Source organism: Centrocercus urophasianus, unplaced genomic scaffold, assembly GCF_019232065.1.
Source record: "Centrocercus urophasianus isolate 14NV4802_14NV808 unplaced genomic scaffold, USGS_Curo_1.0 seq_11, whole genome shotgun sequence".
NCBI lineage: Eukaryota > Metazoa > Chordata > Aves > Galliformes > Phasianidae > Centrocercus > Centrocercus urophasianus.
The window spans coordinates 46,691,360-46,715,262 of NW_024884253.1; the positions used below are offsets into that span (position 1 = coordinate 46,691,360).

The following is a 23,903-nucleotide window of genomic DNA, read 5'->3' on the forward strand; positions in this document are numbered from 1 at the left end:
GTCAAAACCTCCCCCCTTTCGCTCGGCCCCTTCTCCTTCCAGTTTAACGATCAAACAAACGCCTGCTTGCCTGTCTGGAAGAAAGGCGGGCGGGCTGCCGAGTGAGTGAGTGAGTGAGTGAGTGTGTGTGTGTGTGTGTGTGTGTGTGCAGGAGCAGCAGCAGCGTGCCCCCCGGCCCTCCCTCCCTCTCGCCGCGCCTGGGAGGGGAGGGGAGAGGCGGCGGGAGGAGGGAGGAGGCAGCGCCGCGAGTGCGAGCGTAGCTCCGGGTGACTCTGTCTCAGTCACTGCGGGAAGGGGGAGGGCGGCCGCGCGCACCTTTCCCTCCCGTGCTTTCTCCCACTTCCACGAGGAAGGAACAAAGGCGAAGCGAGCCCGCGGCCGTCGGAAAGCCCCCAGGGAGGCGGAATCCCGCGGCTCCCTGACAGCAACGCGGCTCCGGGCCGGCCGCCTAGCCGCTCTTCTTCGCCGTCCTCCTCCTCGTCGCCGAGTTGAGAATCCGGGGAGCAGCGTCCCGATTCGCATCCCGGAGCGCGGCGGTCGTCGCCGACACGATGAAAAGTAAAAAAGGTACGTGCGGGGCGCCGCTCGGACGCGGCGTGACAGCGAAGGCGGCGCGCTCTTCCCGCCCGCGTTCCCCGCAGGGCCGCAGTGGCCGTTGGCGCCGCGCGCGGCCGTTGCTCGGCGGTCGCTGTCCGCCCTCCCCGTCCCGCTGCCCCGGTGCGAGGTCGGCGCGCAGCCCCGCTCTTTGTCTGCGGCGCGGGGACCGGAACGCGATCGCTGCTAAACTGCCGCTTTCCCCTGCCCTCGTAGTTCTGAAAAGAGGAGAAGAGTAGGAAAGTTTCCATGCGCTTAGGGTTAAAAGGAGGAGGAAGACTGCTTCCCCCCCCCACCCTCCCGCCGCAGCGGGTTTTCTTTGTGTGTGGGTGTACAGACTGCAAACTTTCAGCTGGCGGCCGTGCTTGAAGTGCTTTAAATCAGAGCGCGGCCGTAGCCGCGCGCAAGAAGTTCCCAACTTGCGCGTCCCTGCCGTTGTGAGGCGGCGGTGGAGCAGCTCCACTCGGCGCCCCGGGGCCGTGCAATCGTCTCGGGCTGTGCGGGCAGCCGAGCACAAAGGGACCCGGGGCACAAAGAACCAAGTTTCGGCGGTTCGCAGCCCTCGACCTCCCCCCCCCCCCTCACTCCCCTGTGCAGTGATTTGAGGGCACGGCGCTGACTCCTCATGTCGCAGCCCTGAGGTAGGCTGCGATTCGACCCCTCGTTTTAGGCACGGTGTGTTTTTCTCCTGTATGATTTCGCTGAATTAATTTAGCCCGGTTATTTTTAGGACATTCCTATGCTCCCTATTTGCACAGCAGTGGTGAGCTGGTTTCCTGTCTGCTGTTGCTTCCATTGTTCAGACCTCTCCCCGAGGGCAGCTGCTGGTTGCCGAAATACCAAACTCCCCACACTTTCGACTGTTGTTCTTGCCACCCCCCGAAATAAATGCGTGTGAAAAGTGCTGACGTCGTTTCTAGGTATGCATGTGTAGGTCTTTGTGCGAGCGAGCCGCTCCGAGGGCTGGAAGTTGTGGGCTGGAACAATGGGGACAATGGGAGGTGACGTGCCGGAGGGCAGCTCCGCAAAGGGGCCGGGGGCTCTGCTGGCACCGAGCGGGAGGAGGGGAGAGGGATGGGGCTGTACGAAGTGTTGGGGCTGGGGCCTTTGTTGTGTTCTGCCAGGGGCCGCCCGGCGTCGGAACCTCGCTCAGAAGTTTCAAAGAATGACTTTGTTTCGGATTTCTTGCTCTCAGCCCTAGAGAAGTCCCGTTTAAAGAAGGAAAACAAACGTACAGCGTAGCCAAGTGTGGCTGCTTTAAGAGCGGCGGAGCTCAAGCTGTGAAACGCGAAGGGAAGCAAACGAGCTGGTTCCTCAATTATGAAACGTACTCAAAGGAAAAGTTTTTTTTTTTTTTTTTTTTTTTAACAGTGGAAATTCCCTCGTACATCCCTCATGCAGTTCGTGGTTACTTCTGAATAATTTTAAGTTGATTTATTTTTGTTGTTGGCTTTTAAATTCACATTAAACTTTAGTTAGCTTCCTTTTTCTCCTTTTTTTTTTGTTTTTTTGTTTTTGTTTTTTTTCTTTCCCTTTTCGCTATCGGACTACCCCGAGGACTGCTCGGTGGATGGTTTCATTTGCAAATAATAAGCTGATAGCGATCGCACGGAACATACTCGGTTAGTTAATTACCTTTCGAATACACTCTTGCGAAGAGCCAGGCATGTGCTCAAGTTGATACATGTGAGGAATCCTACCGAGCTTGGTTACGACAGGACCGGAGCCGTAGATGGGACCCGTCCTGTTTATCTGCCCTCATAACAATCCCGTTTAAATTCGCTCAACCCCGCCGGGTGGGGTGGGAGGCTTTCCAGAAGGTGATTGTTTTGTCTGCTGCCTCTCTGGAGGGCAGAGATTGTTTCTTGTGGTAACTTTGTCCTGTTTTGAATAACAATTGGCCTGTGCCACTTCCTCTGCGAAGCTCTTCCTCGACACAATGGGACGGTGGTGGTTTTTTTTCCTAATAGCTCGAATTTGCTTAACTCCTGCTTCATCTTCCGAATACTTCGACCTCCCCCTCGAGTGTTTCGACGTGCCTTCTTAAGGAGCAGTGGTCCATTCTGAAATCAGCTTTAGTTATCGCTGTTCTTCTCAAGTTGTGTATCAGAGCTGTTGACGATCAGGTGCTGAGCCCAGGGTTATCCCTGGAAGCAGTCTGCTCTGCTGTTTCCAGTCGTCTCGGGGCCCTGACAGCATTCAGTATCCAACCAGCTATATATATGGCTGCAACTGGGGAGCTGGGAGGATAAAGTAATGTGATAGGAAGAGATGGTGGTCGTGCAGCCCTTAGCCTGTTGCTGAAGCCCCTTGGTGGACACGTACTGCTCGTCTGTGGGGTGGTGGTGGGGATGGAGCCCTGGGGTGTTGGGCTCGTCCCCAGCCCTCTGCCGGCATGCCCAGGCTGCTTTGGCTTAGTCATGTGAAAGCAGCGTTTCTGTTTAGTTGAACGTGTTGGAGAGAAGGCAGAAAGTAACCTGACACTGGCTTGTTTTTAAGATGGAATGAATTAGTGGGTCAGCTGGGGCTGCTCGGCATGTCCACTAGTCTTTATTCGGGGTGTAAATAGCAGTAAGCCAACGGTCTGGCAGTGGATCCCGGCCAGAAACCTTTTCAGTTTGGCCCTGTTAAAACAGGAAACCAGCAGCGAATAGCCTGATTACTAACAAGAAGGCAAAACAAAGCTGGGTTGTAATCAGCAGGAATGCTTTAATGAAAACAGAGCCTTGACAGCAACAACGTGGCTCCCGCTCTAGTAAAAAATATCAGCTGGGGCCGTGCGAGATTTCTCGCCAGGACTTCCTGTCGCCGCGCCGAGCGGAGCTATCTGCGCAAAGTTCAGAGGGCTGCTGCTCTATTTAAATGAGCTCATTTAAATGAGGAGAAGTTGTAACACACTGGGTTTCCTGCTCACCCTGACCTGCTCTGTGTCACTGACTTGCTCTGTCAATTCATATGACACGCCGAGCGAGCCGGCCAAAGGGCAGGCTCCGCGTTGACTCATTCCTTGCTAGGTAGGCTGTGGTTAGTCAGACGGCAACTTTTACTTCAGAAGTGCCATGGCAGAAGAACGGGTTTGCAAAACACAGAAGCGTTTTCACACTGCTAGCTTTTAGTGTTTTGCCACATATATATATATATATATTTTTTTTTTTTTCCCAGGTGAAAAAGAGCAACAGTTTTGAAACAAGTTTTGCTGCCGAGGCAGTTTTCTCAAATTCAGAGGCTCCGGTGGAGTGCTTCAGCTGTATTACTAGGTCCTGGGGAAGTTAGGCCAAGCGGGGCGGTGGTGTGTCTGGAGGACTTGTGTTATTCCATTTAAATATGGCTCACAGACTGTTAGACACCTAATTTTCTCACAGGAGTAGTTTCTTTGACTCCTTATTTCCAGCTTTCACTGTTTGCCTCTCCCTGTTTTCCAGAGTCGTGTCTTGCCTATTACATTTAAAAACAAACAAAAAACCCAACCCACTGAAGTGCTTCAAGACTTCTAGTTTCTGACAAACAAGGGCAGCACACTTGAAAACATTGTCTGAATAATGAAGACTAGTTTTAGCTGGTTTTTAAATTCAGTTTGGGAGGTGTGAGTTGCTTTGCAGAGCCATCATGCTGTCTGTTCATGATCTTTGTTCCAAGAACTGCTACTTATGGCTCCAGAGGACCCCATTGTGCAAGACATGTTCTCAGGTTAGATTGCAAGCATGACAGCACTTTGCATGAAGCTATTACAAATAGAGAAGCGATTGCTCAGAATCATTTTAAAGCAAACTTGACATACTTTCTACATGAGTTAAGAACTTGTTTACATAATTTGGGATTTATCTCTTATAGGCCATTTAAATATTATCCTATTGTTCTTGTGCCATGACTGGATAATTTATGGCAAATCATCCCAGGAAAAGTTTGGTATGTCAGTTGGGTGTTTGACGGTTCCATAAATCAGCAGTTTAGAGAAGGAAAACAATACTAAGTGAATTACTGAAGTAACGATGCCAGACACTTTGCAGATTGATGGTTCTCCTGGGAATGCTTGCGTGTCAAAAATATGCATTGAGATCTGAGCAACTTAAACTGAATTTAAGGATATTGAAGCTTCTCATAAATAAGAGGAAGAAAGGGAACGATTTGCAGTATCAGCTTTGGCTACGGTTTGAAGGTATGGGGGGAAATCCTATGCTCCATACGCTCTGGGAAGTAATGAGCAACAGTTGCACACACCCTTTTCTTTTTTTCTTATTGCTTTATATAGTTTATGCTTTCACATGCACATGTATTAAATTTCAGGGCTAACTTTTTCCTTAAACAGAATCTTTGAATTATGGGTAGTAGCCCACATAATTTTTTTTTTTACTTCTGACATTTAACTTGGCTTTTACTGTTCATGTTTTTAATTTTGATGTCATAAATGAGCAAGTTCCTTTTTCTTTCCCCCACCCCCAACATGACATACAAATTTCATGTTCATGGGAAGAGATTATGGGCTTCTTTTTCTTGACTTCTTTTTTTTTTCTGGAAGACACTTCTGCAAGTCAGTATGTTTTCACTTGAAATTAGTACTGTGTTATGTTACAGTAGTTTGCTTCCTCAGTGCCTTGTATATTCTACAGAAGCAGGAAATTGTAGCCTTCCTAGTTGTTGACTATTAAATCTTTATTTATTTTTATTTACCTAACATAGCATCAAGTAGTGTGGTATATAGAAAGGGACAATTAATTGTGTTTTTTAAATGATTCTAATGATTCTCTAATACTGAAATGCAATTACATTTTAGAAGTCTATCACCTATCATGCTGGTATACTTATACATGAGTAAGGCACCTGGTTCTTACCTTATCCTGCACCTTTTACTAAGTAAATATCCACTTGAGAGTGAAGGCAGGCACAGTTTTCCCTTTTTTCTTTTCTTTCTCTGTAGATCCAAGATGAACTATTAATTTATAAAAATCTACAAGCTATCTCTCTCATGAGGGAAGCATCAGCATTTTAAGGGGTAATTAAGTAACCCATTGCTGGAGTTGGGTATATGGCTTCTCAGTTCTTGTCTGTTGGCTCTTTGCCCAGCCCCTGGTTATCCTTGAAGAGTGCTGAATGCATACATACCATGGCAAGCAAATTGGGCCAATATTGGCATTAGATAGAAGCTATCTGATAACAAGCAGTAGATAAAAGGTTGCTGGGGAACAAAAAATGAGGGTTTACAGAGAATTCCCTTAGGAACAGCTCATTGGTGCTACTTTGTGTTCAACTGACAGTAAAGCTGCAGCTTGACCAGTTACAGGATGAATCCCCAATAAAGCAGGCTGTGCCACATTCATGGTAAAAGTGCTTACTATAAAACAAGTCTGAACCATGGAGTGCTGGAGCTAAGTAGTTTCCTGAGGTGGGAGGCTGATTGTACTTGTCCTCTTGTAATTGCAGGTGTAGTTGCAATATCAGGCAGTGAAACAGAAGATGATGACACTATGGATGTCCCACTGGATCTTTCCTCATCTGCTGGCTCGGGCAAACGGAGGAGACGTGGCAACCTACCCAAAGAGTCTGTGCAGATTCTTCGGGACTGGCTTTATGAGCACCGATACAATGCTTATCCTTCAGAGCAAGAAAAAGTGCTGTTATCCCGGCAAACACACCTTTCCACACTACAGGTATGCAAATAAAGCAGTTCTTTTTGTTTAGTTTAAAGGAACTGTTTTCTGATTTCTTCTTAATTTACCTGTAGTCTAGTCACTGATGTAATGTTTGCACTGCATGTGATGTTTTTGGTTTTTTTTTTTCCTTTTCTGTTTTTCTTTTTTTAATCATTACTTATTCCATTTCTGATGGCAGCTTTAAAGGAAAATTCAGATGAGTGGTGGGTTATGATGATGATCTTTGTTTACTGGGAATAAAATGACATATTCAAGAGAACAGACAGTTGTGAATTTGAACATGCATGCTAATTTTTTGCAGAATTGGGGCCCAAAAGACATAAAGTGTCAGTATGAGGTAATTTATTGTGAGGAGAAAGGATTCATTTGTCAACAGAAGCTTTATGGTGATAGATGCAGAGCTGAGCGTATAACTGCCTCTAAAACTGCAACTTGAGGCCCATTCCCATAGAACGTGAACATCTATAATTACGTGTATGGCGAGTTCCATTAAGATCAGTGAAACAACTGATAGATATAGATAGAGCTACTCAAGTGCATTAGCATGGGTGTGATCAGGCTTTTATGTGGCTAGTTTTGGATTCCCACCCAGTAGCAGCTGCAAGGTCTCCCTGGTCTCATCATTCTTACCTTTTTTGATCATCTTTGGTGGGAGAACTGTGAGCAATTGCTTATTCCCACTTCATGGAAGGTGGCTGCAGGAAAGCTTATGCAAAACCTGGTTTTGAGAGATGCTAAATATAGTGTTCCTGTTGGCTTCTGGGCTTTTTTTTTCTTCCCTGATTGATTCGTTAGTATAAAATCCACAATTGGCTGTAAAGTAGAATTCTCTTTGTGTAACACTGTAAAGAAAACCTTCTTCATGTAGTAAACGTAAAGAAAAAAAAAAAAAAGACGTTGAACTATAAACTATCGTGTATTGTCCAGGAAACTGGTTTGATATTTAAACAAGGACAAACTTAAGTGAGGTAATTCATGTTATGTCTGTCGACACAGTCAGTTGAACAAGGAAAATCAGTAACTATTTGTGGGAGGAGTGGCCCTCTTCAGAGAGAAAAGGTTTTCCTGTTGTTAATTAACCTAAGCACAGGGAACAATGGCTAATAGATTAATGTGTGTGCACAGGGTTAAAAGCTAAACCTCTGGGCTCAGGCTGGCCGACTTCAGATGTCCTGGGGCTTTCTGTAGAAGGAGCAGGAGCTGGGGGCAGAGAGAGGACAAGGGAAAAGGCCTTAGCCAGGCTTGTCAGAGCTTGTCCTGGAGTCTCTTTTGTTCGATTAAGGAAACTGCTTGGAGGGAGTCATCAATCTAACCCAATGACTCTAATGGCACATAGTTGGAAGTGAAGAAAGGTAGAAATTAAGATCTTGTTGTATTCTCAGGTCTGCAACTGGTTTATCAACGCGCGCCGCAGGCTCTTACCTGACATGCTGAGGAAGGACGGCAAAGACCCAAACCAGTTCACCATCTCACGGCGGGGGACCAAGCTTCCTGAAGGCAGCATGATGGAGTCCTCCATGGGCACAAAGAACTTCCTTCCCTTGCTGGAGGAGAGCCCCTTCCTCCCCACCTCTGCCACGCTCAGCAAGACTGTGTCCTCTTCCAAGCCTGTGTCCCCGGGGTCTGTCCTGGCTCGGCCCTCGGTGATTTGCCACACGACTGTGACTGCGTTGAAAGATGCCCCTTTCCATTTTTGTCAGCCAGCTGATGTGGGCCAGACCACGGACCTGCAGCAGCCCCCGGCCAACGCCTTCACAGACAGCTCCCTCTCCTACCACGAGGATGCCTCTAAACTGGGACCTGGTGCGAATGCGCAAAGCGGGCTCTTTAACACTCCTCCTCCAACCCCACCAGACCTCAACCAGGATTTTAGTGGATTCCAGCTACTGGTGGATGTTGCACTCAAAAGGGCGGCAGAGATGGAGTTGCAGGCAAAACTCATGGCCTAAATCCCCTTCCTTCTCTTTCCCCATTTTGGTTGTTTTGTTTTTGTTTTTTTTTTTTTTTCCAGGCAGGGATCTAACAGCTGTGTGGTTATTGCCACCCACACAATATCAAAAGACTTAACTGCATTATTATTATTTTTTTTTTATTAATCTTATTTGCACAAGGGATTGCTGAAATGAAGCTTCCTGTCACTGAGATGGTCTTCAGTGGAATATGGTCATTCCAAGAATTATAAACTTTAAAGCTACTGTAGAAAGAAAGGATTGTGTGTTTTTTTTTTTGTTGTTGTTGTTGTTTTTTGTTGGTTTTTTTTTTAATATTTTCTTTGTAGGTTTTTCATAATGTGATATGGTTCCCAAGATCATGTGATTTGTTTTTTTTTCTATCAGACTGTGCAATATCTAGTAATGATATAGAGTCTTCTTATCATTCCCATGTGGAACAGAATATACCGACACGCTGTCTAAAATAAATTTTCAATTTTTTTAACAATATGAACTTTGGATGATTATGCTTTTTTTTCCCACAATGTAATAAAATATTTTCTTTAAAAATGGATGCATGAGGAGTATTTTGTTGCATACAAACTTTGCAGAAAACACGGCTTTACTCTCAAAATACACTGGAGTGAGAGAAATATTTTTGACCTTATACTGGCTTTGTTTGGTTTAGAGAGCTGCACTAGCAGCTGTTGTTAACCAGATGTTCAAAGGAATGCTGAAAAGTGGACCTGAAGTACCTGACTGTGTTCTGCTGTGTTGACCTTTTCAAAGAGGCCAAAGAGAGCAGTGTAGTCAGCTTGCATTAAATTTCGGGAGGGGTGTCTTAGGCCCCTCTCAGAGCTGGAGTATTCTGGCTCCCAGAAATACCTTAGGGCTTAGAGTAGGGGGCCATGGGGAGGTTTTTCTGAGGATGAAACAAAGAGGCCAGAAAAGGGTTGGGGTGAATATTTCTTTGTAAGTCGTTGTGGTACAGCTTCTAGACGTCTTTAAAGACTAATTTTGATGGGGTCAGGAAGGGCAACACAACTTCTGACTTTCTTGGGCTAGCAATGGTAAGATTTTGGCTCTAAATCCAGTAGACTGTGAAATAGGAGAGTGTCAGGTTGAAAGCTGTGTTTTGGGAGCCGGATTATTTGTGATACTTCAAACACCAAATGGATAGGTGACAAAGATATAGAAGAGATCTCTGCTGTATTTGTGTGTATTCTGGCCAGTGGAATTTTTTCAAAAGTTACTTTTCAGAGGAGGACTCTGGCTGTCAGAATGAATTACTACTAAAAAACACAAAGTTGCAGCTCACATTTCAACTTTTTTGGATGTCTGTCACCCACCCTCGTCTTTCTAACAACAGTGAAACAGGAGACCATCAGGGAGAAAAATCAGTTCTGGCTAATCCTTAAACCAGTTGTCTGCTTGGTGATTGGGGGAGGGTTTTGTGGAGCAGGAGGGCAGGCAGATGTAAGGGTATTCTTAGGAGTAGACAGTGTGTGTTGTTTTGTTTTTTTTCTCTTTTTCCTTGTGGTTTTTCTTTTTGTAGGCAACAGAAAACTGTTTGTTCTCTGGAGTACTCTTTGAAATTTTGCTTGGTGTAGCACTTCTTTAAACCTTTAAAGTCAGTGTTAATACGTTCAAAGAAAAAAAAAATCACAGGGGTTTGCTTATGTGTGCATCAGCTTTGGTAACAATAGAAACAATGCAGGGTTGTCCTCATATGCTGTGCGATTATAGAATCAGGTTTTTAATTTGTACAATACATTTTTAGCTGAAATAAAGCTACCAATAAAATTGTTCTGAGCATAGCCAGGTGTGGCTGTGGGTTTTATCTTCAAGTAATAGCACACAAGTCTAGAAAAGAGACTTGGGTACTACCCCTTTGTATGGACATACTATTCTTCATGCTCCTAGGCTATTTTCCTTTGGGATACCTTGGCACTTTTTTTATCTATTTAGAAGGAAGTTCTTCACTCAGAGGATGGTGACGCACTGGAACAGGTTGCCCAAGGAGGTTGTGGATGCCCCAACCCGGGAGGCATTCAAGGCCAGGCTGGATGTGGCTCTCGGCAGCCTGGTCTGGTGGTTGGCAACCCTGCATATGGTGGAGGAGTTGAAACTAGATGATCATTGTGGTCCTTTTCAACACAGGCCATTGTATGATTCTGCTTCTATGATCTACTTGGAATAGGCTTTTGTGTATGTATGAGGTCACTGTTGAGCAAAAAGAGGGGGAAGTTGAAGAAAATCCCTTTGTGGCATAGATGTTTGCTCTCAACGGATGCTAGGCACCCAGAAAGAAGTCTTGTCTTTGCTAAGAGATTCATAAGATACTTTCTTATCCACGTAAGTGTTCTATTGCAACATTCCTTATGCCTGTACTTCAGGTGCTGCCCAAGAAAAAACGATCTCAGGCAAATGTTTTTTCCTTGTTTGAGTAGTTGGACTTTTTCCTTATTCTTTTTTTTTTTCAAAGAAGGTTGCCAGTGTGCTGAGTGGTAGAGAAAATGTAGGGGATCGTATCATCAAAGGGTACTCTCAGATCCTTGCTCTCCATTAATCTGCCCTTAAAATAAAAAAAAATGTCAACAAGTTTAGGAAAAAAAAGTTTTGCTTGCTGAGCTGATCAGTTCTGTAATTCTGCCAGAGCATCTGCAGTAATTAAATGAAGAGAGGAGGAGGAAGAAAACTTGTCATTCAGGTTAACAGTTTCCATTGAAAGTAAAAGCCTGTGGTCTCTGCTGTTGTCATTTGCCACTGCCACACAAAGTGACACTGGCCTAACAACCAGTGCCCTGCCCTTGTGATGAGTGCTGCGTTTCCATTATGCTGACACCTATCCATGAGACTTTTACTTGTGACCAATTTTGCTTGAGGCTGATTATTGGTTGTTGTTGTTGTTTTTTTTTTTTTTTTTTTTTTTTTTTTTATTTTTTTTTTTTGGGTTAAGGCTACACTTAGAAGTTCAACTGCAGCCATACGCCGAAGGAGTAACACCTGGTGCATAGTGGAATGGCTTTCCCCCCTCTGCAGGTGTTAGTTTACTTGGAGGAATGAAAATGACTCACTGAGTATCCACTACAATAAAATCAAAGGCAGTTTCTGCTTAGTGACACTTTGGTTCAGACTGCTAAAGTTAGCCCTAATCTATTTTTTCAGAGCAAAAACTTGTAGTTAATTCCAGATAAAATTATCAAAGATACATTGCGGGCATCAGGCGGAGCTAGGGTCTAGAATGAGGAAGAGTCCCAATGACTAACAAGTGCAAGGCTGCTCCTGCCAGCAACTCATCCCTGTGAGAACAAAGGGAAAGTTTATTTCTGGAAGCTTGTTTGGCTGTAGAATAGGAAAGAAAGAAGAAAGTAGTGAAAAGAAACAACGAGACAACATTTTGCTGCTCTTGCTGCAGTGACAAACCTAATTGTGAGGCAGCTGTCAAAACCCAAGCTCTGCCTGCATGCACCAACTGGGATTGGCTGCTAATGCAGGACCAGCAGTGCTGTGCCGTGCCGTGCCATACGGAGAGCGTGCTGCTGGCCAGAGCCCGAGTGACCCAGGAGGAGCAACAAATATGAGACAGCTCGCCAGCAGACTTGTTTTCATGGCAGTTGTGTCTTGTAAACAACTTGTGGCAGCTGCACATGATAAATCCCAGTGCAAAGCAAGGATAATTACAATAGGGACGGGATCTTGAGACTGGCAACTGTGTGTGTGAGCGCATGGGAGGGGGCATCCCATGGGATGCTGGGGGGATGTGGCATCCCACACATTTACTGGCTTTTGCCATGAGGTCAGCATCTGTAATGCACTCAAACAGCTGGGGCACTTGCAGTGGTGCATGTCAAGGTGTGTTTTTTCCAGCCGTTTTTCTTGTTAGCACTTGAGAGCTGCTCCCGCACTACTTCCTAACTCTTTTAAATCTCGTTTGGGTTTTCTGTTTTTTTCTTCCTCTTCTTGGCATACTGCGTTTGTCAACTTTCCCTGTGCCTTTTGCCAAGTAGGGATTATTGGTGCAGACACAGCTCTTGTTTGCTGCTCAGGACATGACTTTTTTTAAGTCTTGTTCAGCAGCTGCCAGAGACCTTACGTCTGTCCCGTTTCCCTGGGTTAGCTGGCTCTTCTCTGTGAGCTCCAGTGTTCAGACTAAAGGAAAAGAGCTTAGATGAGCCACTCACTAGCAAAGCATCACTTTGAGCTGTTGCTATTCCAGACGTAGTAATTGCATCCACATGTGCTGTGTGCCATTTGGCGTCTGCTCCGCTGCCTGCCATGGCAATGAGTTCGAACACAGTCGCAAGAAGCAGACCTGGCTACACTACAGAGTCAAAATTCAGACTGTCTTCTGTGTCTTCTGTAAAAGTTTTGCACCCATCTCTGCTGACAGCTCACAGCCATGGCATGCACTTAGCAGTTTTGCTCACCTTTCCCTCTGTGGCTTCCCTTGCTCTACAATTCACATTCCTGAAGCTCTCTTGGCTCTGAGGAATGGGGTCTGTGACTACCACTGGCAGATCTCACGAGGCTGCACAGATTGCAGCCTGGGGCAGCTCCCCACAGCAAAGTAACCGCACACCCCTGGGCAGTGCTGCAATGTGTGATGTTAACCCCAGCTCCCACAGCTGGTGAGATATGAGTTGGTCACAACCACCTCCCAGCTCATCCCTGTTTCACTGGATAGCATGGTTTTGGCTGGAATTCATGCCAGTTTTGTACTTTCAGCTGCTTACATAAATGCGTAACGAACCTACAGATGTGCACACAGGTAGCAGCACTTTGAAATGGTGATTTAAAGGAAGGCAAGTGGTGGCTTGTGAGCATGGGCTGACTGTGTGCAGCTGGGCAGCTGGCAGTTTTCTGTCCCTGATTGTGTTTGGGCAGCTTCCTTTGGACCACAGAGCAAGGCTGGGGCTGCTTCCCCTGCCTGAAGATGTGTAGTGGCATCGGCCTCATAAGGAAGAATTCTCACTTGTGCATTTACAAACTGCAAGTATTATGCTGTCAACTTTTGTCAAATTGTTTGGCAGAGAGAGCAGCTCAGCCCTGGTGCTGTGGGTTTTGCAGCACAAACTTATGTTTTCATGGCTTCCCTGAGTCTTTTCCCCTCTGTATTTTTGCTGTGCTGCTGGATAAACACTGCCCTGTTGATGTATACTACCCAAGCTTCTTTGTCAGTGGCATTTCATGGATTGGAAGGGTTCAGCTACTTTAGGAGAATGTTAGTCTCTGTCATTATTAAGTAAATAACTCCCCATTTTGAGACCCCTGACTACAAAAATCACTTGACTTGGTTGTGGGAAGAATATCATATCCACCACCTTCCATCTGTGTAGCTTGCCTTGGACATAGGTCTGGATCCCAGACACAGAACTGATGGTGAAGATCACAAGAGTTTTGTAATTCAAGCGAGTAAGCATTCAGTTGTTTTGCCAGAGCCTGTAATTTCACTTCCTTTTCCAGCCTGCAATGTTCTGATTTCATGACCTTGTGCTCAATGTCTTACTTTGTTTCCTTCTGGGCTTGTGGTATCATTCCTTGTTTGAACTCTCCCTCTATCTTCTCTCTGCCTGTTAGACTGCTGAGTGCTTACATCATGCTGCACGTAGCCCCTTTAACTAGGTGAGAGATTATTTTGTCTGGTTTTGTGCTGTTGGAAAAGATCCCTGCTACCCCACTAAACTAACCACAACAACAAATCTTGCTCTGATGCAAATAGACCAGCTTCTGGTCATGAGAGTAAGCACGTCTTCCCTGTGTAGCTAGATTTTTTTCCTAGCTTCTGCTTTCTGTGCTGTGACAGAGATGAGCCTAAAAGAGGAGCAGTGAGTAATAAAACTCAGAGGTATTTTTAAAAACCCTGATTTCAGGGGCTGACTTCAGTTTTGGCCTTTCTGGTTGCAGCACACTGTTTTGATGGACTACCCATACAAAGGCCTTCCCCTGCCAACCTCAACCAAGAGGTGAATTCAGGTTATCACATTAAACACTAGTTAGGCGCTTGCTGCTGTAACTCATTCTTCATGTTCAGTGCAGCTGGCTTGCGTTCAGCTGAGGTATTTTCAGTGAAATGCTGCCAACTTTCTGCAAAGGCTTCCTCAAAAGTTTTTCTTCCTTAGCTGGAGATACATGGAAAAACCTCCTGGAAATATTTCCGGTTGGTTTATAGGTTCACATCTGCATGTACTGTCTGCAGTAAAGCTACCACCTTGACTCATTTGTCCCTACACAAGCAGCTTCAGACAGTGCCATCTCCTTGTCTGCTGGCACTTGTTCCCACATTGGCTGCCTGGGCCCAGTGACTCTCCCTAACCTTCTGGAGGAATGATGTGGAAGGCTTCTTTCCTTGCCTGGTCAGTGGCATGATAGATATATGCTGAATCTTTAGGAGACACCACCTGGCTTTGCTTCACTCCTGCTGTGTTTGGGAAACCTTGGGGCAGAGGGGAAGAGCCCAGTCACCCTCACAGCCAGTGCCATTCTCCATGCTCTCTTAGGTCATAGAATTATAGAATATCTTGTACTGGAACAGACCTCATGCCCACCCAGTCTCATCCAGTGCTGTGGGCAGCACTGCCCCCCAGCAGCTCAGCTGCCCAGGGCCCCATCCAACCTGGCCTTGAGTGCCTCCAGGGATGGGGCACCACAGCTTACATGGGCAGCTGTGCCAGTGCCTCATTGGCCTCTATGTGAAGAATTTCTGCCTAAATACAATCTAAATCTCCCCTCTTATTTTAAAACCGTTCCCTCTTGTCCTATCACTATTTGCCAATGTAAAAGTCAGTCCTCCTGTTTATAAGTCATCTTTGGGTATTGGAAGGCCATAATGAGGTTCCCCTTCCCCCCTCAGAGCCTTCTCTTCTCCAGATTGAGCCAGACCAGCTGCCTCAGCCTTTCTTCATAGGAGAGATTCTCCAGATGCGGTGCACTGAGCAGTATCCATGGTGGCCAGTGGTGGGCATGCAGCATTTTCTCTCCTGTTTATAGCTATATGCAACAGGTATTTCTGTTGTGAGGAATCTCCTTTCAACAGCAGTGATAGGCTCAGATTTCCTCCCTTGGGACTGACCAAGCAAGGTGGGCAGTGCAGCTCACTGTTACTCAGACTCTGCATCTGCCTCAGGAGTGACTCGCTTGTGACTCTGCCTAGGCAGGAAACGTGACCTCACTGGCTGCTTCATGATGCTTGCTCAGCCCAGAGGGAACTTGTCTTCAGACCCTCTGCTTCCCACAGATCTGCCTTTCATCCTTGCTTTGGCCTGGCCCTCATTCGCAAGGGAGACCTACTGTTGTTGGGAAAACCCTGGAAAAGAGACAAACCTTTCAGCTATGACTAAGGAAAACACACTCCAGAGCTCTGTGGTTTGTCTGAACTCACTTCCTTGGGAAACATCAGGTTTTGATCTTTAAAAAGTGGTATCTTAAAAGCCCACGTGTAAATCTTAACAGTTCCGGTGATAGCAGCGTAATCTGCCTTTGATCAAGTAAAGCAACAAAGCACAGATGTATCTGCTGCCCAAAGACTGCAGGAAATGTGCCCGTTCTTGCACAAATGCACAGAGGAAGGGATGCTGGCAGGGCAGGGGGAAGATAATTTGCTGTTCTCCAAACCATCACAGAGACGGCAGGGTTCATATTTTGCCTCTACATCCCCGTGACTTTTGCCAGCTAGGGGAAATCTGCACGTAGGTCTGTGAATCTGACAGCAAGAGACAAAACAATGTGTTTGAGAACCTTGAGCAGAGCCAGAGCTGCGATGGAGCTTGGCCTATGCAGAAAGTGGAGCAGTGCAGATGACTGTCAGGCAGGGCTTCAATTCTGTGCAAAATGGGATTTTTCCTCATCCCTAGACTTGCAAAAAAATTTGCAAACCCTTCTGAGAGGCAGTTTGGGTTCAGCGTGGGAGTCCTTCCATGGTTGTGTTCACAACTGCTCTTTACACTGGCTATGGCAAACACTTTCCCTTGCCTTTATTATTTTTGTTGTGCAGAAGGAATGAAGTGACACTGGACTTTGGTACCTCACCTGATTCTCTTTACTTTGAATGCTAAGGGACCTGCAGGAAGCTGTCAGGAGAGCAGGGTGAGCTGTCTGTCACTCAGTTACTCCTCAGGCAGACGTGCCCAGTGAAGCTGGCAGGCTCCGCCTTGCTTTCAGAGCGGGCTCCAAGACTTTCTGTAAGCTGCAGGTGCTGTGCAGGTGTGGAATGTGGGGCAGCGCTATGGAAACTGGGTGCAGGTTTGTTGTGCTGGCTTTCTTTGTTGTTTTTTTTTTTTTTTTTTTACCTCCGCGATAATTCTTAACCAGCCTGCAATCTCTGTTCTATGTACTTTACTACTCCTCGTGATTTACTGGGATAATCGAAAACTTAAAACAGAAGCGTGGCCCTGAACCTTTTCACTACAAGGAAAACAAGACCTTTGTCCCGTCGGCTGAGCTCAGAGCCTGCAGCATGGCTCACCTGCAAAGAGTCCTGAAATCAAAGTCACACTGATGGCAGTCATAACTGGATTTGTACTGAAGTGGGTGGAGATCAAGAGCTCCGATTGACATGAGCTCTCTCGTGTAACAGAGAGGAGGCTGGTGGAAGCCAGCCTGCAAACACCAGGATTGCCAATAACGTGCTGCCCGCGGCTCAAAGTACGGGCTGTGGTGAGCCGGGGCTGAAATATTAACCAGGCTTTGGGGCAGGAAGGCTCTGTAGTTGCCGCTGTGCATGTGTGTGGTGATGGGGCTGGAATAAGGAGCTGATTGAATGAACTACGGGCTTTGGGGAGGACTGATCATTTATGGAACTGAGAGCTGTAGTGGCAGGGGAAAAAAGGATCGCAAGGAGTTCTTTTTGCCCCACACCTCAGATGGTTTGGATCCGGGTAGTGTTTTGAGTCTGTATTTGTTTATTTTCTATTTCTATCGCTGGAGATGGAGAGATAGGACAGGGCAGCAGTGGGAGTGTTGTAATCGCGTTACTGAGCCCAGCTGACACCAGGTGCAGGTAAACATCTCTGCTTGCCCAGATGGGTGACAGCCCATAAATCCTGGGAGCAGCCTGATGAAAAACAAGGCTTTTGCAACTGTGCCTTTGTGCTTGGAAGGAGTTGTGTGTGCATGACTGATGGGTGATAGCATGGCCTCGGCCTGGCTGCTGAGGGACATGGCTGAGCCAGAAAGGGCCTGACCCTCATGGCTGTAAAACTGCTGTCTTCTTCCCAAGAGCCAACACCACCAGCATGCAGCATTTTCTGAAGCTTGGTGCAGGGCCAAAAGCCATTTCCCTACTCCCTGCCCATCCCATGTATGTGTGTATTATTAGTTTACCCACTGTGGGTCGCTCCCCAGCTGCCAATGCATGTCTGCATGTTATCAGTGCGTCTCTTCATGGATTGCATTACGTTAAGTTTAAAGAAGAGCATGTCCCTGTTTGAGGAAGAACAGTAGTGATGTTCCACCCTGCTCCTGTTGAATCACTACGACACGGTAAGGGCCTGGAGCACGGCAGGGCTCTGTTGTGTTGTCCTGTGTTGCAGCTGAGGTAAAGTGTTGGATTTGGGCTTTGTATCATAAGACTGGTTTCTGATCAGGATGATGGAATTTTGGAGACAAGACTTTGCCTTCACATCTCCTTGTGAAGTCTGGGTAAAAGGAAAAATGTGCTTGTTTATGATGCTTTAAAACACACGACTCATTTTCAAAGATGAGCAATGAGACCATAGCAAGTAGATCTAGAACAGACCACAGCAGTTAATTCTGGTGCAGGGCTCTGTCTTGGATTGTAAACTCTGTGAGATGCAAACATCAACATTCGCATGATGTTTAGCCTGCACAACACAGCATCTCCAACCAGGCTTTCAGATCACTCTACAGGAATGTTTATCTCACTGAATGCCTTCTTGTGACAGTCACATTTTACAACAGCCATGCACATGGGTGACCAGCATTGCAGGCAGTGTCTGTGTGGCATTGGAGCCAGTACACACCAGTGCAGCTGAGGCTGTGCCAAGCCCCTGCTTTGCTATGCTTGCTTTACAGTGGTTGGAATCCTTTCGGGTGCTGTGAATGCTCATCTCAGTCATGGAATCACAGAATGGTTTGGATTGGAAGAGGCCTCAAAGCCCATCCAGTCCCACCCCATGCCATGGGCAGGGCTGGCCACCCAGCAGCTCAGCTGCCCAAGGCCCCATCCAACCTGGCCTTGAGTGCCTGCAGGGATGGGGCCCCACAGCTTCTCTGAGCAAATCAGCTTCTTGGAAGGAGTAACGTGAGAAGAGTAAAAGTAAGTGCATTGCTGTGTGACCAGTCAGCAGATGCGCAAAGGATTTTGTATTGAAAAGGCAAAAAGAAAAAAAAAAAGCATTAAAATTACCATTGCCATGCTGCCCTCTGGGTTTACACAAATGCGGTGCAGGGAAGAATTAGGCTTTTGCAGTTTCATGTTTCCTTGACCTTTTGAGAGAAGAATGAAAAATCTGATCCAACTGCTGCTCCCTGTTACAATGCTGAAAGAGCAATGCAAACTTAATGTGCTGACTCCCGAGGAGCAGAATTTCAACTTGCCTATTGAAAAACCTGGGAGAGAACTGAGGTCTGTAGAGATCTGAATAAAGCTGGATAATCTGAATGCCAAACCTCTCTCCCAGGTGGGTGCAATTACTGGTGCCAGAGCAGATTCCTTCACCCCGCTCCAGTGGTGACTGGCTTAAGATAAGAGCAAGGCAGGGAGAAAACACACAGCTCCTCTGGTGCAATGTCTTCCTGCTGTACAATGGGCAGCACCTCCCCTGTGCTGCAGCTGCTGCAGCTGGGTGCTGTAGCTGTGTTGTGCTTGCGCTCGCATTGCCCTCGCTTGGTGCTTGGGAAACTCTCATACCATTAATGGTAAGCTCACATGTTCTGCTTGACATGAAATTGTTTCCAGTAAAAAATCATTTCAGACTATTGCTGTATTGGCTGATGCAACTGTTGACAAACAAAATCTGCGTGGATTGTGTTCTAATGGCAGGCTTTGCATGCTTCAACAGGTTTGCTTTGCTTTGGCTCAGTTTCCTGGTTTTATTTTCATCCTACCAGCTTGCTGAGGACAAGCACAGAGGATGGATTGCTTCTTACCGAGTCTCAGCGCTGCCTGGGAGATGCTGGTGGACGCCAATCACTGCAGTGAAATGCTGCATAGCAATACACACGCAGCTTTTTTCCCTTTTAGAGATGAGCACGTGTCAATTGAACAAAGGGTAGAAGTGAGGGAGTACACCGCAATTTGCTAATGTGTGGCTGGCTTCCCAGTTCCCTGCGCATTCCCTCAGCCAGACTGCAGTCGTCATGATGCTATTGCCAGGAAATATGTAAACAAAAGGGAACTCTCCCTCTCAGCTGAAGCATTAGGTTGGTTGTGCAAAAAGCCACTCAGATTGATCCATGTTACCTAGTTATCAAAGGTGCTATTTGTTATATGTATAGGCGTACAGCACTGTTGACAAAGATCACTTGTTATTATATCTTTTTAAATCACTGTATTTATTGTGTGATGAGTCAGAGCATTAGGACCCTTTCACACATGATTGTGATTTAAAATTCAGGTGCTCAGGCATTGCTCTTCTGGAGTCACTTGGAGATTGGCAAGCAGGCATTTTTCCATGGAAATAACTGATCTTTATGTCTCAGCCAAATTACACAACTGACAGTTAATGCTGGGGTGAAGTCTCCTTTCTTTTCTAACACTGCAAATTCAACTGTGTAAACTTCGCGGGGAAGATGTGATTTTGCCAGAACTATCTACAAGTTGAAGAAGTCTCCGTACTGTTTTTTTTTGTTGTTGTTCTTTGTTTCTTTTTTTTTTTCCCAGATGATAGGAAAGTTTTCTTCCAAAGGCAAGCAAAACAATGAGCACAGTAAGTTATTACCACAAACACTTATTCCCCCACCCCCTTAAAAAAGAAAAAATGGACACCCTAGGAGATGACAAATAGCATAGCCCAGCTCAGTGTTTGCTATACATTGGCATCTCAATGCTACACACTTTTTTACACAACAAAAGAAGGAACAATTACCGTTCTTGTTCAAGGACCACAGCAATCCAGTGCTGAACATGCAACATGCACTTGTGAAGCAATTCCAAGTGGCAGTTTTGAGCACTGATAGCCAATACAACAGGAAAAATAAGCCACACTGTATTAAGGATTTGTCTTTGATAGTCCTTTCCGTACAGCTAAGAGCTAGAGATAGCTGGTAGGCTTGCATCCCCATGGGGATGCAGGATAGTTGCATGGAGAGGAGTTGCCTTTTAGTGGCTCACATCTGTGATCCGTTCTGTCCTCCAACACCAGCTGTGAGCCTCAGCATGCAGCTGTCTGCATTTGCAACATAGAAAGATCTTTGCTGTCAGAGTGATGGCACACTGGAACAGGCTGTCCAGAGAGGTTGTGGACCTCTTTCTCTGAAGGTATTCAAGACCTGTCTCACGCCTTCCTATGTGACCTTGCCTCCTATGGGATCCTGCTTTAGCAGGGGGTTGGACTTTATCTCTAGAGGTCCCTTCCAAACCCTACAATTCTGTGTGATTCCGTAATGTCTCATCCCCATGAAACACCTGACAGACAGAAACATCCTTCTCACTCTGCCCTACTGCTTTTCCCCTTAGCTCTGAACAAAGACTCTCCCGTTCCATGAAGCTTTGGCAGCTATAAAACATCACAGAGCAGCAGCTTCCCAGGGATGCTCTGGGACTGAGCAACCTCTGGATTTCCCAGCGGTGCTGAAGAACTCCAACATTTCTCTGCTTTGAATAGAGCTGGCAAAATCCATAATTGCTTCCATTCTGCTTGGCTGGAAAATAGCAAAATCCAGGCACACTGCCATAGGACTGCTGGGTGCAGAGTGGGTATGACAGAGGGCTCTGCACCAAGGCTTACCCAACAGAAGTGAAGGCATCCCACAGCTTGGCCTGGCTTTCGTGTGTCTTTTAATATATTTATATTTTTTTTCCTTTTGTGTGTTTTTTTTTTCTTTCCCTTAAGTGTAGCAGCAGCAGTGAGGTGATGACTTACCTGCTGCAGCTTGGGAGATAGCAATCTGACAGGGATGGTTGTCACACAATGCCCAAGCAGAACTTTTCTGGCCCAAATTTCTCTGATTATGTTGTTACCTGATCAGTGAAGAGAACCATGAAAAACACAATTACCAGGAAGCATTGCTCCTTTTCTCGTCTCTTTGTCTTGCTGCAGACTGGGCACATGACTCTCAGAGAAATAGAAGAGCTGCCATTTTCATTCACGTGACCCAAAGGGGTGCTGCATGCCAGTCACACCTAAGTGCGGGAAAGCTCAGCCACTGGCTGACAAACCTGAACACATCATGTTTGCAGCTGGAATTTAGATGTATCTGGTGGACCAGAGCATGGCATGAAGAACTGGAAAACCCCCATCCTGAAGACAGCACACGGAAGGGAGGATAAAGGTTTGAGTGAGCTTGGTGTGGTGGGACAGAAAATTTTTGGCCATTGATACAGTATCAGACTAGAAGGAAAGGGGACAAGCAATTTCTAACTGTGGGTGTTGATGCCAAACTTCCTCAGTGCAAGCCCATGTGTGCATCCTGGGCTGCACGGGAAGACCTGGCTGTGTCTTCAGGGGATGCACAAGAGGGAAGGGAAACCTCACCAGTGGAACAAAGGATAGTGTCCTAAGTGGACTGGATGATAACCTGATGGACTGAAGGAGAACTTTGCCAATGGACTGAGGGAGAACCTTCTCTACTGACTGCCATTCCAAAGCCCTATTTGAAGTATACACCAAAGACTACAATGACAAATGCCAACGAGTGACCAACATTTGTATCATGAATTGCAATCAAAAAGAACTGGCTCCAAGTCAGCACAGACTCCCAGCGAACTTAATGGATAAGCATGCTGCAAAGTGATGGTTAAAATGTATTGTTTGCCTATTGCATGCTGCAAATATAAGTATCCAAAACAGGAGAGAACAGACTTTGGCAAGCAAACTGATAACAAGCCATGCTCTTGAGGAAGGCTCATGATTTGGAGGGAACACTGAGCTGGAAGGGAATGCTGAATATAAATAAGAATCAAGTTTACTTTAAGCAGCACAAATGGCAGAGCTGTGAGCCACGGCTCAGACTTTATCATTCTTCTGCTGAGGGAATAGTTTGAAGCATATTTGCTGTTTTATACTCTGATGTGTTCTCATTGCAGGAAAATATTAGCCACTAAAAAAGGTCTTTAAATATTTAAGCATGTTTTGGCCATATCTGGTTTGTCAGTTTATGAGTGACCAGGGAGGACGTAAGTTCCAGCAGAGGAAAGGAAATCCCACCGTTAGGTCTTGGTGGCTGTCAAACTGTAAGAAGTTTCCCTGCCTCTAGAACATAAATCTTCCTGATTTCTCTGTGCTGAGGGTGTAATAGTAGATAAATGGTACATGGTACAACTCTGGTGTGCAGTTCGTGTAAACTGTTGGGCTTATAAACTGAAATGTGTTAAATCTGTTACACGAACAACACCATCCAGAAAATAGAATACAGTCACAGAATCGTAGAATCATTAAGGTTGGAAAAGACCTCAAAGATCATCATGTCCAACTATCCATCTACCACCAAAATTGCACACTAACCCATGTCCCTCAGTACTACATCCACACAGCTCTTGAACACCTCTAGGGGCAGTGACTCCACCACTTCCCTGGGCAGCCTGTGCCACTCCCTCACCACTCTTTCTGAGAAGAAATTTCTCCTAATATCCAACCTGAACCTCCCCTTGTACAACTTGAGGCCATTCACTTTCATCCATTGCTGTCACCTGGGAGCAGAGGCTGATCCCCAACTTGCCACAACCTCCTTTTAGGCTGTTGTAGAGAGCGACAAGGTCTCTACATCCCTATGTCTCCTCCAGATTAAACAATTCCAGTTCAAGATTTGATGGCTGTCATGATATCCCAGACTGGGAGAAACCCTGCCTGCAGGCAGGGCCCTGGCGAAGGGAAGCTACCACTGCTGGCCCTGCTCAGTGCTCTCTTGGAAAGAAGCACATGGGATATTGTGCGCTGAAATGAAATAGCTCAGTGCTGCCACCAGCCCAACCCCTGACACTTCTGTGGGGTCTGGCTCCATGTAGAAGTGCCTGTGAGGGTTCTGCTGGGGATCCAGGCAGGTATCACAGAGGGGTTTGCTCCAGTGAGAAGTTCTGCAAGTGGGAGGCTCTGTGGAATCAGTCTCAAGCAACTGTTGTTTAAGAGAAACACGCTGCTGGTCATGCTTTCATCCTGGACCACATCAAGCGAAGCATTCTGGTGGTTCTGGAAGAGTGAATTTACATTGAAAACCCACAGCTCTTACAAGCAGTGCATTAATTATTTTATTAATTTGCTCTTTTTACATTATGGGAAACATTCATCTATTTACATTTTCCTGTCCACACACCCATCTAGGTAGATAATCCTATGGAAATCCAAATCGTTATGCCATAAAACCACTCTCCTCTGTCTAAAGGCTTTCAATTTTTTTTTATTTTTTTTTTTTATTTTTTTTTTTGCCATTTGTTTCATATTAGAAACATTTTCAAAATAACATTTGGGAATGCAGGTAGGCCATCAAATTACATCCCGATTACTTAAAACACACTTTTGACCTTTTTCCTTAAAAAAACAAAACCAAAATGAAAAGCCCCAAAAACTTCACAAGGATTCTGTTCAAATTAAAGTGATAATGCACATAAAAGCAT

The 23,903-nt window shown here is 45.9% G+C and overlaps 1 protein-coding gene across 2 annotated transcripts; it reads left to right on the forward strand.

The window, feature by feature from the left end:
- Window positions 1-262: 262 nt before the first annotated feature.
- On the forward strand, window positions 263-8,738 carry TGIF1 (TGFB induced factor homeobox 1). 2 transcript variants are annotated; one of them, XM_042808983.1, is made up of 3 exons: window positions 263-567; window positions 6,013-6,239; window positions 7,625-8,738. In XM_042808983.1, the coding sequence occupies exons 1-3, from the start codon at window positions 552-554 to the stop codon at window positions 8,189-8,191; spliced, it is 810 nt and encodes a 269-aa protein (XP_042664917.1). In that variant the 5' UTR covers window positions 263-551; the 3' UTR covers window positions 8,192-8,738. The 2 variants fall into 2 exon arrangements, with proteins under 2 accessions (XP_042664917.1, XP_042664918.1); XM_042808984.1 differs by lacking the exon at window positions 263-567 and adding an exon at window positions 1,225-1,514.
- Window positions 8,739-23,903: the final 15,165 nt, after the last annotated feature.

Excerpts from the sequence above, each read along its gene's own strand:
- TGIF1 (XM_042808983.1), top strand. Across the intron at positions 6,240-7,624 it reads CACACCTTTCCACACTACAG|GTCTGCAACTGGTTTATCAA; the intron begins GTATGCAAATAA and ends TTGTATTCTCAG.